This window comes from Azolla caroliniana, unplaced genomic scaffold (assembly GCF_043228905.1).
Source record: "Azolla caroliniana isolate FFs.n. ecotype wild unplaced genomic scaffold, voAzoCaro1.0.p SCAF_13, whole genome shotgun sequence".
Taxonomy (NCBI): Eukaryota; Viridiplantae; Streptophyta; class Polypodiopsida; order Salviniales; family Salviniaceae; genus Azolla; species Azolla caroliniana.
This window is the reverse complement of record NW_028230448.1, coordinates 16,007,825-16,023,893: the sequence shown is the minus strand read 5'-3', so window position 1 is coordinate 16,023,893 and position 16,069 is coordinate 16,007,825. Positions and strand designations below refer to the sequence as shown.

The 16,069-nt window shown below is 39.8% G+C and overlaps 2 protein-coding genes across 2 annotated transcripts; one reads left to right on the top strand and one right to left on the bottom strand.

Annotated features, from left to right (window-relative positions):
* Positions 1-4,662, bottom strand: LOC147856356 (pectinesterase/pectinesterase inhibitor PPE8B-like). Its single transcript, XM_087329776.1, has 2 exons — positions 3,325-4,662; positions 1-934 (listed from the first exon to the last, which is right to left on the bottom strand). The coding sequence occupies exons 1-2, from the start codon at positions 4,643-4,645 to the stop codon at positions 234-236; spliced, it is 2,022 nt and encodes a 673-aa protein (XP_087185902.1). The 5' UTR covers positions 4,646-4,662; the 3' UTR covers positions 1-233.
* Positions 4,663-8,846: 4,184 nt separating this feature from the next.
* On the top strand, positions 8,847-9,925 carry LOC147856355 (putative DEAD-box ATP-dependent RNA helicase 33). Its single transcript, XM_087329044.1, has one exon. The coding sequence runs from the start codon at positions 8,950-8,952 to the stop codon at positions 9,523-9,525; it is 576 nt and encodes a 191-aa protein (XP_087185170.1). The 5' UTR covers positions 8,847-8,949; the 3' UTR covers positions 9,526-9,925.
* The last annotated feature ends 6,144 nt before the right edge of the window (positions 9,926-16,069 follow it).

The following is a 16,069-nucleotide window of genomic DNA, read 5'->3' as shown; positions in this document are numbered from 1 at the left end:
TGCTAAAGGACAACAACATTAGGAATTATGAAGAATGGGGGACATAGCCATAGAGTAGGTCATCTTCATTTAATGTAGAGAGACCGATGAATAAATTTAATGATTCATGATGCGTGTTTTGTTCATGCATTGATCGGGGACGAGATCAGCACTGCCATCATTTTTATGTATCTATACTAACTTTGTCATTAGGGGGTTTTGCATAATATCATGTGGGCTTGATGTAAGTGTACTCAAGATGAGAACCCGGCTTCGTCCGGGGAAACCCACGTGCTTCCCGCAATGAAGTTATCAAACGAGAATTGCGCGGCCTCCTCGGGGGTCAATGAAGGGTGGACGCCGGGCCAATTCACTCGCAAGCTAGTGTTGGCTCCGGGCCCGTAGTTTTGGAACTCCCCATAGTAAAGTGTGTCGATGAAGGGGTAGGACGAGTTCCATGGGGCCCACCCGGCGGGGTCCAAGATCGAAGAGATCTGTGAGTTCATGAAGACGACCCGGGAGTATGCCTTCCAAGGGCGCCCGAGGTAAGTGTGGACGCTTGATGTCCCGGCTGCCACGGCCGACCCGAGCGAGTCGTCCGCATAGATGTTGCAATTCTGGAACGAGAAGCCGGACACGTCGGCCATGACCTTCCGGCCCTGTGCGGTCACCGTGTTGGTCTGCTCCGGCAACGGGAGCCGGGCCACAAGCTCGCAGCTCTGGAACACGGCGATGGCATTGCCGAAGATGAAATCCACAGTGCCGTAGATTCGGCACTCTCGGTAGAGCTGCCTTCCTGAGAGCGCGTAAAGCGTGTCCTGGTAGCTCTCAAAGCTGCAGCGGTAGAACACGATCAGATCGGCTGCGGCCCGCAGGGCTACGGCCTGGTGCCCCGAGGGCCCGGCTACATTCTTGAAACTAATGTCCCGGGCATGGAAACCCTGGCCAGAGATCCCTGCACAATACAACAAAATCAAATCAGTATGTATGAGAAAAGTTCGGTTAAATTTGGCAGTTGTAATTCCTCTTGTACGCTACTACTTAACTTATACATGAGTATATATAATATATACATGAACTGATCATCTCTAATGAATCTCTCTACCATACATATCTTTAAAGGGCAATTCATTATAATAATAATTAATAGGACTTACATATGGGATCATTTTGGAAACTACCTTTACAACTTGTAGTATATATGTATGTCCATCCATTATTAGTGTGCACTTGTAAAATGTTGATTATCTAATGCTCCTCGAAACCTCCTTATTCAAATGTACATTCTAAAATCAAACAATTTTAATAGCCCAATTCAAATAGGTTGTATATATTAATTTCGAATAAGTTCAGGAGAACATTCACTTAGGCTACGAAGATTTCTAAGTTTTTTCCAAGCCCTTCAATTTTTTTAATCCTTCAGAGTTTATTGGGGAAGTTTATAGCGTCTAAAACTCCTCATATCTTTTTAAACCTATTTCGAAAAGAACAGCTATGTGGATGTTTTTTGGCCCCACATAATACATTAGCATAACAATGACTTTTCAGAATAGAGATGAGGATTAAAGTTAATGCATGTGTCCTTACAAGTAACTTCAACAGTAGTATATATTTCACAAAAACTGTAACTAGTTACTACATGACACTAGGTCCAATAACATTTCTTTGGTTTACTTTGCAACCCTTGTAACAAGTGTGGAATTGATGATCTCGACTTTTTAAATGGGATTCACAACTAGATCCATTATTATTTCGGAGATTTGCTTCCTACTTGACCCTCTCCCTCCCTCTCTCTAGTGTTTCTTAATTGCCATTTCTAAGCAAGTTATATGAATTATATTGTTGTGGCCTCAAATGCCACATTATTTGCCTCTTAAGAGACCTTAAAACATTTTATTCTCTTTCGTCTTTCTCTTGTAGGTCTTTATCTTGTATACAACTTTCCTTTTGCCCACCTTTATCTCTTTGTCTTTCATTGACTCTACTTTGCTTTTTGGTCTCTCTTGGCAGCTTTTGAAGGTCATGAATTAATAAATTACTCGTTCATGGCCTCCTTTTCTCATTCATTACTCCTTATGGATAAAATTTGGGAGGAGGATGAGTTCACAAGGGAGTTCTCTAAAGTATACATCACATGCTTTAGGAGAGCACCCTATTACGTCTTATTTTGGTCGTCCTCAACACATGCTCATATAAATCGACACTATTTAAGTGGTACCAAGTAAAAGTAGTTTACTATTTAACTCTTTAAGGTTCCCAAAGTCCTTTTTTTATGTAGCGTGAGTATGACTATCACAATTACTTGATTCTCTATCTATGATTTGATGCACATTGTTTTAAATTTCTAAGGGATATAACTAACTTGAATGGTCGCATCTATTGTCTTTGTTCAAATTGGTCTACGTGATTCACCAATAAGATGAACTCGTTGATCACACTAAAGTGGTGTAATTAATTTTCTTCATCCTAATGTTCGGTTTAAATTTTGCATTTTTATCTCACATTATAAGCGAGTGGCATTAGAAAAGAGAGCACAAATCACATAAGTAGATGCTAAATACCACTTTGTACTACTTACAATAAGAAGAGTAAGACAAACTTATGAATGTGCGTTTTACATGCATACATGACAAATATACCATAAAGAGAAACTTATGAGTGGGTTTTAGGCCACACACATGCCAAAGCCAGGCTCTAGGATAATGATAGTCTAGATTAGTATATCCAACTAGCTACGTGACTCCAAACCATATACATTCATTATATAAGGTACATGGGGTAGTTGTAAAGTAGCTATTAATATATTGTAAAATCACATGCGACAGAGCTAGAAGTTTCGACAACATTAGGAGTGAACGAGGAGTAACTAGAGCACCAGAGAGACACGGGAAAAAAAGTGTGGGAGATGTTCCAATTTCTACTTGACGATGGAGACGAGGAAGACAATGACAGATGCAAGTTGAAAGAGTAAGGAGACACATAAGATACATACATACAAGTGTACAATTATACATATACTAAAGGTGTACCATATACAAGAATACACATGCAATTATATGCATGTTACACATACATACATTCATACATATGTACTATACATATACACATTATACATACATACATACACACATACACATGGAGACAAAAATAAGAAACATGAGTATAGGAAACCGCCCTTGGTAAAGGAAGTGTCGGTGGTGGGGGTGGTGGCCCCATGGACGTAAAACAAATCTTGACGTAATGATTTCTTTGGCAGGAACAGACAGAAAAAAGAGAGACCATAAACATATGTCTAGAGAGAGAGAGAGAGAGAGAGGAGAGAGAGAGCTGGAACAGGGGATTTACCGACAGTTGAGGTCCGGTAGGTGTTGAAGAGGCCACTGGCCACGTTCCTGTCCCCGGAGATGACCGTCTTGTCCATCCCGTCCCCTAGGAAAGTGATGTTCTGCAGGCTTTTCGTAATGTTAAAGACCTCGTTGTATAGCCCAGCCTTTATGTAGATGACGTACCGGCCTTGGTACCCCGACGGGATCGCGGCTATGGCATCCGAAACATTGGCATAGTTCCCACTACCGTCCTGCGCCACGACAGCATTTATCGGGATGGACTGCGTCGGTGCCTCGGCCTGCAAGAGGCGCCTCTCGGCCTCACCGCTTAACCAATCGGGGAACGATAATTCTCTTCCGGGATCGGGGATTGCCCCCGATGTTTGCCCGTCCATTTCCCAACTCGGCCTTACAAATTGTCCGGCGGAGCTACCACTTCCGTAGCCCTCCGTGGAAAGAAGGCTGCGCCGTCGCCTTAGATGTATTAGCGGCGGGATGGGTGGCAAGCTCCCCGACAACCACGAGCTCAAATTGTCGCCCGCTTCCGCGAGAATGTCCACCAACGAGAGCACGTTCCCGATCGTCTGTGACAACACCTCTAGCGTGGATTGTATGCTTCGATCCGTGTTGCTCCCAGGGACTAGGACCAGCCCGTCCGAACAAGCCGATTGGTAGCTCATCGCCTGGCTGAGCCACACTTTCACGTCCCGGAGGAACGCGGGCAGCGAGCTAAGATCGAGATCGGCTTTAATGCTCGACAATCTGGCCATCGATTCATCGAGCCGATCCCGAGCGTAAGCGATCAGATCAGCGCAATCGTCGGCACACTGCCCTTCCAAATCCAGGGGCGGGCCGGGATTCACGAGACTGACCGCCAAGTTCTGGGCGTAGGAGGCTCGGGAGACCGCGGCCTGGGCTGAGAAGGAGACGATGTCCGACGGGCTCGCGGTGGTGGGTATGTTGAATGCAGAGAGCTCATGTAGGCATACATCCGGGTAGAGTGTGTGGTTACAGACAATGTCTAGGAGCTGGCTGATTTGTGTGTCGATGCCAAGCTTCCTATGTTTGTGGAGAGTGTGGCCATATTGAGCACTTCTCATTAGGTTAACGCTTTGATGACTGACTGAGTGATGAGGATGAGGTGATTCTTGATGATGATCATCATCATGGCCATGGACATGGGCAGGTTGGTTAGAAATGAGAGCGAGAAATGAAGCTGATAACAGCAGGAGGAGAAGGCCGATAATGAGGCCAATTGTGGAGCCCTTTAAAATGATTAATGGATGAGATCGAATTAGGGTAAGGGTACTACCAGCAGCAGCAGCGGAGTTCTGCGCCATTCAAAATTAGGTTTTTGCTGCAGAGCTTCTGAATCTGTCTGTCTGCCCTTTTAAGAATGTTTGTTTTACTTGCAAAACAATCTAACACAGCAGTCCATTGAGAGAGAGAGAGAGAGAGAGAGAGAGAGAGAGAGTTTAATTAGTAAAAGAGATTCTGTACCACACAGAAGAATACAGCTGTCTGAGGAAACAGGGGTTTCTCAGAGAATTACTAGAGAAAAGGAAGGATGGATCAGAAGAAGAAGAAGAAGAAGAAGAAGAAGGGTGGCGGTGTGGGGTGACGTCACGCCACGTGACGTGACGTTGACGTTGACGGAAGACGACAACTAACCCTTGCCCCCGTCCCCCTCCATTTTTTTTTGGCCATAGTTAAATAGCAGCCACTAAATATACACACACATATAAATAAATAAATAAATAAATAAATATATCCATACATATTTGTGTGTACTTACTTAGTCATGTGGTGCAAGGGACTTTGGGGACCATTGGGGGGGGGGGGGGGCACTCTCGCCGTTTGAAGAGGAATTGGTCTCACACACATAATTTATTCTCTATCTATATGTACTTACATTTATGTACTTATACACTAGTGTCCTATAGATCTCTCCCTCTCTATCTTACTCCTCCCCAATTTTGGTCTTAGAAGACGTTAATATATCTTTCTATCTATCTTTCTCTCTCTCTCTCTCTCTCTCTCTCTCTCTCTCTCTCTCTCTCTCTCTCTCTCTCTCTCTCTCATTCGCCCGCCCCACCAACCGACAACCAATCCATCACCCTATAGTGCATAGCTAGGAGAAAAGGTCTAGAAAACCTTCTCTCGTCGTTGTTCTGGCCCACGTTCTTAGTTTATTCTAGCACTTGATACGGAGTTGTCAAATGATGTCGTGAGCTGGCGAGAAACTGTGGCGAACGATGAGTGACCAGTGTTTCTGATTGAGCAATGTGAAGGAAATTTTCAAAAAAGGTTAAGAACATGTATCCTTGTAGGATCGAGATAGTGATGTTAGAACGAACCAATAGACACATGTTAGGGGGGGGGATACAATATAAAATTCGAAGAATCCTACTTGCCGTTGTATTTTATGTATGCATATAATGTACGAGTCCAACTTCTATATGTTATATTAGGACCTTTTTTAGTATCCCAAAATCTTGCAACCTAGGCTCTATGACGAGGACCGACTATCTCTAATAGAAAAAATATATGCAAATCTCAATGTACATATACCCCAACGTCTTGGTCAAGGTATAATCAAGTTCTTTTGAGATGCTATGAGATGCGAGGGCTGATTGCTTTTATACAACCTTCTTTTTTTATCACAATTTTATTGACTTTTTAAAAGTTAACAAGTCACATGCCACTTCAATATTTATGACAAAAAAGGAAGTTGGTTGTATAAGGTCTAAAGCAAATGCCATTTGTAAAATTAGAGGCATGGTATCATATGCTTTGCCTTAATAATTGCTAAATTATGATACTTTTGCCAACTAAAGGTATGATTGTTGAGGTCTACGAGAAATGGGTCATTTTAAGGTGTAAACTTTTGCTCCCCCTTTGAAGTCAATTTAGTATGGTCAATATTCCACATCGTGAAAATGAATCAAACCTCGATAAACAAGAGAATGTTCATCAATTGTTAAGAATCTCCTACTAATCAATAGACCACATTAAAGTACGAAAAACAATAGATTGGACAGAAGAATTTGATCCTCCTAAGTCCTAACCACCCTCGAGCTATGATCAAGGAATAGCTAACCTATCACGACAACCCATACCAATGGATATAATTAGGATGACTATTATCTTGGACAAGATAACACAATCGTCATGAAGAAATCCTAGCATGTACCACTATTGTCTTCTGACTTCAATCTTTTGACATAATGTATCTTGTGAGGGTAACCAAGCCTCATATTTATATTTCTTGATAAGCCCCTTGAATAGATGTGTTTTTTCTAAAAGACTCTCTATCCATTGGTTGTCAAGATTATGACAATGCATGCACTATCACTCCCTCTATCCAATCACATTAGTCTCTTTTTAACATTAATGAACATACCTTTCACTTAATGGTTTTAAAATATGACTAACCTACCCTCATCTACACAATGTGTATATAACACCAATGATGGTTAACAACATGCACTCCACAAACTAGCAAAGCCATCTAATTGATTGAACGTGAAATTGCTCACAAATTTATGAACTTCGTTAAGATTTGTTTCACATTGTAGTAGTTGAGAATAGCTCGAGTAGTGTATTAACATATGTTGTGCACGTGAAAAAAGTGGCATTACATAAGCATGCATGTATATAGTGCCACAAATAGTCAAACTATGTAACTAGGCAATCATGCACAATGGAGCTTGTCATGGGGTAATCAAAGACACTCTATTGAAACTTTCTTTGATTTGAGATGACTTCTCAAAATGTTCATGTTGCTTGACAAGCACAATTACCAAGATAATCTCACGATTCCTCTTTCACCACTCATGACAGAGAGGGGGGAGTAGAATATGTCTTTTATTGTCCACAAGGACACCAAATTTGACCTATGGCCCATGGAACCAAATAAACCGATCATCATGGATGTGACTCTTTTCTAAGAAGGGGGTTACTACTATGTGTAAAAACTCTCGACATGAAAACTATGCGCACACATGTGTTCACTCATTGTGGTGGATATTTGAATATGAGACGTCTAATATAACGCCTATCTAACAAGTTGTCATACTTCTTGTGAATGACCTCATATGTTGGGCATGTGAGAAGTGATGATCATTCTCAACTAGGTTTTCATTGCATACCTTGCATATTGTCATACTTGGGTGATGATGCTTTGATGCTACCTCAACACCTAGCTTTTGTGAGTGAGTTAAACAAAATGTTAAAGCCAATGCTCATGGAAGTAATTAAGATGCATTTGGATACATTTTACCTTGTATTGAAACCAAAATTTGTACTGTAATATTTAAGTTTTGACCTTTTAGCACATTGTCCCTTTATCCTTAGTGTGTCTAGTAATCTATCCTTGACGATCACATACTTTATACCATCACATGGGAGCTTCGATAGATATTTTATACGCTCCATCTTTTAAACCATTTTTGCTCTTATTAGTTTTTATCCCTTGAATCCTTTGTTCCAAATTGTTTGTTTTGAATTTGTGATTGATCTTTGTGATATCGTTGTACACTCATTGTATGGCCTACATCTCCATGAACCAAGCCCCTATTTCTAATAGCATGAAATGGTAGGGTGTTGAGCATTTTATTTCCAATGATCTACATAAGAATAAATTTTAAAATTTCTCCATTTCATTCCATGTTCTAAGTGAGATAGCGTCACCCCCACGCTTCCACTTTATAAAGCTACAATTGGAATACCATAGCATTGAATAGTATCAATCTCACTTCCCATCCTAGAGTATATCACTTTGCTTGCATTGATTCTTAAACATATAATAACTATTCCAACCAACTTGAAGTCTATATCATGTAACGTACATTCCACCTATTTGTCGATGGGATATTAATACTTTTCACTACTTGTATTAGTTCTCCGTTGCTGTAAAAGTGGAGCAGTGTCTTGATTGCATTGCCTTTATTGCCATATCATTTGTTTTTTGTTTTGTCCATGTTAACGATTAGCTCACTGATTCGACACAATGTTTCCAATACATCAAGTAAGTGTTACAGATCATCCAAAGTATAAGAATGTCAACAAAAATTGTGTTTGTTTCACTTAGATCTATTAACGCCTTTGTGTGAGGCCAAAATGGGCGATAAGACCGAACAAGAGATTTTCACATCTTAAAACCATTGTCTCTAATGCGTGAGAGAATGCGCGTTTGCGACGTGGTCACCGGATATGATTGTCCGTCTCTCCCGTCCACACATGTCTGGGCATTGTGGTAGTGTGAAACGGACATGCCCATAATTCGAGAGAGTGAGGGACTAACTGAGACACAAAGAGAAGCAAAAGCAGAAGTAGACATAGACACAAAGAAGAGAACAGAAGAGAACACCGGATATGATTGTGTGGATATGAATGTCCGTCTCTGCCGTCCACACATGTCCGGCCATTGTGGTAGTGTGAAAACGGACATGTCCATAATTCGAGAGAGTGAGGGACTAACTGAGACACAAAGAGAAGCAGAAGCAGACACGACACAGAAGCAGAAGCAGAAGCAGAAGAAGAAGAAGACACAGACACAGAGTCTGCAGAGACAGAGAAGAGAAGAGTTCAGAGAAGAGAAGAGAAGAGAACAGAGCGCCTTTGAATTGCTCAAGAAACGCGAATGGGTGGGGGGCCTCGCACCTTCCCCGGAGGAGTAACGAAGTGGCAGTGGAAACGCATGCTAGTGAAGAAGCGGGAGGAATCCCAGAAGCGGCATCTGGAGAGGCAGAGGCGCGTGTTCGAGATGAGGGAGCGAGCCGAGGTCCTGGCCGCCCACCCGGAACTCCAGCAGCCATGGGAGAAGCTCACAACTTTCCCCCCTCCTCTCCCCGCATCCTCCATCCAGAAGCAAATCTCGGCTCTCTCGACCCGATTCAGGAAGCATGATATTGCAGAAGATCTATGGGATCACAAAGATGGCCCTCGATTAACGCCGACGAATGAAGAGGAGAAAGATCAGAATCAAGACGATTTCAAGCCTCATTTTGATGTAGGTAGATCTGTCTTTGGTTCCTCTTCTTCTCCTTCTCGACCCCTCCGAAGAAATTCTGGTAGCGTCAAAAGCAAGAAAGGGAAGGAAGTTTCTTCCATAGGTAAGAGCATGCAAGACTACTTGGATTCTTTCGAAACCAATCCTTTAGGTGTCACAGTAGAGAGGGAGAAAAATATGAATGGTAAAGGAAGGCAACCATTGTAATGGAGAGCTCGAAGATCCAGATATATTTTTACACATGTCATAGAGTAATGTGTGTATGTACATGTACATGTTTATTGTCAGTAGTAAAGGAATCAGGGGTTCTAATGGAGAGCAAATGTGTGGAAATCAATATTTTATCTGTGCACACAAGAGTTGTGTGCAAGTATATGTTTATTTTGCAAAGTAGTAATTGAGAGATGCGAGATTTGAAAATATATATCTTGCCTGCACATGGGATATAAAGTGTGTGTTTGTTGAAGTGGAATATTTTTACGTATGCATGTGTGTTCAAGTGCTTGCTTTTAGTGCATGACCAAATATAGGAGAATTCTAATAGAGGCCTCCAAGATGTCAAAATCCATTTGTTTTTTGCCCATGAGAGGAGAACAAACCAACTTGCTGATGTACAAACCAATATATTGTGGTGTCCCTTGGATGCAAGTGCATGCCTTCATGTTGGGTGTGCATGTGTTCCTTTGTGCCCCTTTTAGCATACCCTTGTTTAGCATGCATGCCTTCATGCTATGGTGAACATGTGTTCTGTTGAGCCACCCTTTTAGCATACCCTTGTTAGGACGCATGTGGCTAAGTAAAGCCAACCCAAATGGGTACCTTTGTACAACTATAAATTGAATAGGAAGTAAGAAGCTAAGCAAGCTGGTTTGGATTCCATTTATGCGCATTTCACAATATGAAACAGTATTTATAAATAGTGTTTCAAATTGATACTGAAAATTTCACTCCATTCCAAGTGTAGAAATGTGTCTATAATGTTAGCACACATGCTTTCACTTGTAGTTTTATGGGAAATTGTTCACAAAGATCGGATATTAATAGCGGGCCCTTAATTCTACCATCAAAGGATATTTGCATGAAAGAAATGTTGATCTTGGCATGAAAAAGAATTTATATATATACATATATATCTGATTGACTTCAGGATAAACAGAAGCATGCATCCTTAGGGCTTGCACATGTTCACTTGAATGAAAATAGCAAGAGAAATGGTGCTTTAACTCCTTATAAGACGGAGGATAGGAGCTTTTGAAATGCTTTTTTGGCTGTGTTGATGACGTGATAATGATGAATACAAGGGATATTAAGAATTGAAGCTCACCATCCAATTTGAATTGTGTGGTTATTGGATCAAATTTCTCACTGAAGATTGAAGGTTTGGAAAAAGATTTGAAAGGGCATGAAGATTGTTGGAAACCTGATGACTTAAAGGTGGAAGATACACTTATGAGGATTGGAAATCTGATGATTTAAAGGTAGAAAACGCATGAGTCTAACATTAGCACCGGTGAGAATGGCATGGAAATTCAACTTCCTATTCTACGAGATCGTATTGCTACTCATATTAATACCTAACTTGTGAGATCGAATGTGAAGTAGTGTAAGTGACCTACGAGTATTAGTACTCATATTGGTAATGAGATACAGTTGGATACGATCTATAGGCATTCTTGCTTTATATTGAGACCACCATTTAGGGTTGACATTTGCAATGTAGTATTCTAGCTTTAGCATCTTCCCACTTTATCCTTAATGATTCCACCAACCTTTCCTCAATCATTACATAATGCATAGCATTGCTTGAAAGCTCTAAAAGATCATTCACACCCCATCTTCTAAACCATTTTCTTATGTCAATAACCCAACCATATGAGAGAATCTTACTTTTATGATTCTCTTGTAGCTTACATCCAACATTCCAAGCAAGATGTGGTAATTGATGATTTGGCGTATTCTTTACTTTTGTAATGTATTTATATACTCTTTGGAGTGCCAATATTTCTATGGGTCGAACACCTATTTCCAAAGGCATAACTTGGTAAGAGATAGTGCATTTAACTCCTAATTGCCTCCTTAAAAACATATTTTGAATTTTCTCAATCTCATTCCATGCATTAAGAGAGATGGTGCCACCCCATACTTCTACCCCATAAAGCAATACTTGAGTTACCATGACATTGAATAACATTAGTTTTACTTCCCATCCACAAGTATCACTTTGGTTGCATTGGTTCTCCAAAGGGTAATATGGTTTCCAACCGGCTTGGAGCCTAGAATTAAAGCATGCACTCCATTTATTTGTGGCGGGTACGTCAATACCAAGATATTTAAAGCTTCGAACAAATTTTATATGCTAACAAATTGTATATGCTCACCTCTATATATGATATAGGTAATGATGAGGTTGGATGGTTTGCACTACCATCATCTTTGTTTTCTCCACATTCACTGCTAGTCCACTACTATGGAAAAATTCTTTTAATACCCCAAGTAAATGTTGCATACTATCAACATCATATGATAAGAGTACCACATCATCTGCACATAGAAGCAATAAGATAACATGTTGCATCAATTTGGGGGCATTTAATCCTTCTTCTCTTGCAACCTTATTCACCACTTCTTCTAATTTATTAATACATAAGCCAAAGAGTGGGTGATAGTGGACATCCTTGCTTGACCCCCATGTTACTTAAAAAGTGCATATATACAAATCCTAAAAGGGATTCGATAGCTCCATCTTATACGGAGGCACATTGACTACAATTTAGACATTATTGTTGTCGTGAGTTGTATATATGCAAGTACGAAGTTGTGTGCATAGACTCATCTTTTCCATAGCTTATGACACTCTAATTACTTGACTTATTAAGGATGGAGTTTGCTTATCAATATAATATTCATAAAAAGTTGTCTGTACCATTGTCTATTCTTGGGCATTGATGACATGAGTGAACATGACGACAACTTAACATTAATTCTATGCTCTACATAACGTGCTCATGTAAATTCATCTATAATCTCTTATTTTTTCCTTAAATTTGGTGCATATGACATGTGTCTATGGTATTGTCTTTTTTTTCATTAGGTCAATCGTGAGTTTTTCATTGAATCTTATATTACATCTCTGTTATGCTTTTGTGAGAAGTTTGAGTGCGGAAGATGGGATGCAACACACTTGTGATGCATCAACAATTTTTGTTGTGAATGAGGCCTTTTTGCAACACCAATGTGGAAGCTCACACTCACACATTATTTTAAATATGTTGCACCTAACTACAAAACCAAGTTCTTCGCCAAACGAGGAAGTTGCACACATTAATTAATACATGTTAGAGTCTATCTCGTTGACTATTGTCTGAACCATTGCTTCCATGTGACATAGCTCATATTCACTACAATGTGAGACATGCATTGGGGCTAAAGTGATGATAGGAATCGACTATGCACATGTTGCCCTAGACAAGTTCAAGAGTATGAGTATCATACTTTGATACAATGCTTTGCCTTTGATCACATCTAACTATTCTTTCCACACATCTTCAACTAAACCTAATCCTTGCACGAATTTCTCTCATAATCATGGTGTGCACTCTCGATTGCAACATTCATTAATCAAGTTCTTAAACATCGCGAGTCCTACCAACTTTCACATGTACAATGTGAAAATGTTATATTTCTCAAAGACAAATATAACATTTAAGATGTAATTAATCTCTTGTTTGGTCTTTTAGGCCATTTTGGCCTATTCAAAGATATTAATATATGTACCTTTCTTTCTATCTTGAAAAGAAAACAACTTTGTTATCACTACAATAAAGAAAATCTTGTGGCAATGGAAACCCTTTGAGATGTCGTAACTCTCACACGCACTCTCACATATCCTTCTCAATCACAACTTCCACTTCCCACTTTCATCAATAAAAATCTTGAACATAGAGACTCGTCATTTATCAATTCCTCACACACTCCATGAAAATGTTTCAGCTTGGTCCAATCAATAAGAAAAACTCTCTCTCTCAACACACAATTGTATTAATTGTATGTAAAATCCATTGTTACAACACTTCTAAGTCTCCTCTACCTACCAATCCTATGTAAGGAGAGGGATGTCTTGTAACACCACTCGAAAACTAGAGTATGCCCTTGAGGATATGATCCCCACATACTCTAATGTCTAGAAATTCCACATAACAATACCTTTCAACTACTTCATATAGGCTTTCACCCCCATGTCTACTATCAAATATGAAAGCATTGTGCATATTCCAATTGTGTTGTAGTCCCCAATATCGAAAAATTGGAAAAATATATCCAGCTCATCATTTGGACAATTTTGAACATACTGAGAAAAAACCCATTGTTGAGGCCTCAAATAACAACGGGTTAAAACTTGCCAAATGTCCAATAAGTACTTCCAAATGATACACACTATAAGGCATTTAATGAACCTATGTGTACTATCCTCCAATAGAATGGTGCAAAAGAAGCACGTACTTACCCTAGTCATCGTCTCTTTAAGGTTGAACCTAATGGGAGCCCACCCATCATGACTCTCCATATGAATATCTTTGCACGAAATAGCAAATGGGAATGCCAACCATGTTGTAATATTTGCCACCACCTTGCATTCGACTCACATACATTCGGCACCCTTTTTTGCTTTAGGAGATAGCCAAGATAATGATGTCATTGCATAATGATACAATATATTGTAGTGACATGTAATAAGCATGTACCATCCTTTAACCACTAATCCACCCAAGCTGCAACATTTGTTTTCAATGGCAACGATCCATGCAACATGGTTACAAATTCATAATTTGGGGGAATACATAACCATCTTTTGGCATCTTTGAATTCCCACAACCTTTGAGATCCATTAGCAACCACACCTCCCAAATGTACAACCCCCAATCAAAATAACCGATTGAATTGAGATCTCAACCTCTCTTTTCTTTTCTTTTTTTTCCTTCAAAGATTTTCTTCAGTAATATTAAGGAAAAACACCCGAAGGCTACAACTTGAGTTTATTTTTTATTTTTCAAAACAAAATATACTTCTTATACCAAGCATCATATGCATGTGAATCATCACCATTACTCCCAACATGTAAGGAATAATTAGAATCCAACTCCCAAAGTGAGGGTTTACCTTCCATATCTCTCAACAAAAACAATATTATGAGCAACAGTTCCACCATATTGTGATGTCAATGCATCTCCCATATTTTGATCCATATCCATCAGAGCATCTGCTATACTGCTGTGTGAATCAATCCTTGGGAATATCTTATAGGCCCAAGGAGAATAACCGATGACCTAAGGCAGCCAAGCCATAAGCATATTGAGCAACATTTTTCTGATCGAAGCTGTCAATACAATTTTTTCTTTCGTAAATATTTGCAAACTTTTGGAAGTCCCAATGAATGAAATGCAATCACTCTCCCTCGGCAAAAATCTGGTTTAGATAACCAACAACAGTTGCAAATTTACAAATGCCATCAAGCTCCATCATCTCAAAACTATTAGTGTTTTATCAAAACATCCATGTTTCTTTTTGTGACTTTCTTTTTGCAAACTTTTGGAAGTCCCAATGAATGAAATGCAATCACTCTCCCTCCGCAAAAAACTGGTTTAGATAAACAACAACAGTTGCAAATTCACGGTTGCCATCAAGCTCCATCATCTCAAAACTATTAGTGTTTCATCAACCTCTCTTTGACATGCCAACACAAGACTCAAGAGAGAGAAACGAGCAAATTCATTTTGTAATGAATTACAAAATTCTCGATCACTTAATGGTGCCCATTCAAAAAAAGAGAATGCATCTTGCTAGGACCTTACCAACTATTGTTCACATACAGAATGTCGAATCTTTAAAGGAATACGTCCATTGAGTAGTTCTTACCGTACGAGATGTACAGAGATTTATAAGTGTTATGAGTGGCGGTGAAAGACTAAAGTGTTGTTTTGTGAATGTATAATGTGCACGAGATCCATTGAGTAATTGTTACCATACGAGATGTATGGCGATTTATAAGTGTTATGAGTGGGGGTGAAAGACTAAAGTGTTGTTGTGTGAATGTGTAATGTGCACGAGAACGACTGAAAGTGTATGTGATAGTATATGCATATGTGAACACATGCAAATGTGTGTGCATGTGGACAGACAGGAAAGGGTGTGAGTTGTTGAGAAGCAAGCTCAACATGGTATGTGATGCTTATGAGAAATAAGCTATAGTAGCTATTTAGCTACTAGTGAACAAAAAGGTAAAACAGCTATTTAGCTATGGACAGCTAATTAGCGACTGAACAGCTATTTAGCGACTGACAGCTAATTAGCTACTGGCAGCTAATTAGCTGCATGTGTAATAACTTATGACTTAGGTAAAAGTAAGTGAGAGTGAATAGGAAGGTAGCAGTAAGAAAAAACAGAGATATAGTGAGTAGAGAACTCTGAGAGAGTGAGAGACCAGAAGACTGATGAGAGCAAGTTGAGCTCTACATGTAATAGAAGAAAACCATTTTGCTACTACAGAGGTAAGTCCCCTTTCCTTTCTCTGTCTGTTTAGAGCACGCTAACGATCCAGCACACTACGATCCGCCGCGCACATAAGAAGAGCCCGAGTGCCTTCTTCACGTTTTCTTAACATGGTATCAGAGCAGAGTAGCTCGTAAGGAAGAGTATAGCAGTGCCTTAATCTGAGAAAGTTATTTCTCTGGTTGCTGATCAGAAATCAGAAAGT

Bases quoted from the DNA above. Each gene is read 5' to 3' on its own strand.
- LOC147856356 (XM_087329776.1), bottom strand. From the start codon at position 4,645: ATGGCGCAGAACTCCGCTGCTGCTGCTGGTAGTACCCTTACCCTAATT. The intron at 935-3,324 runs GTAAATCCCCTG...TGTATTGTGCAG, and splicing joins CTACCGGACCTCAACTGTCG to GGATCTCTGGCCAGGGTTTC.
- LOC147856355 (XM_087329044.1), top strand. From the start codon at position 8,950: ATGGGTGGGGGGCCTCGCACCTTCCCCGGAGGAGTAACGAAGTGGCAG.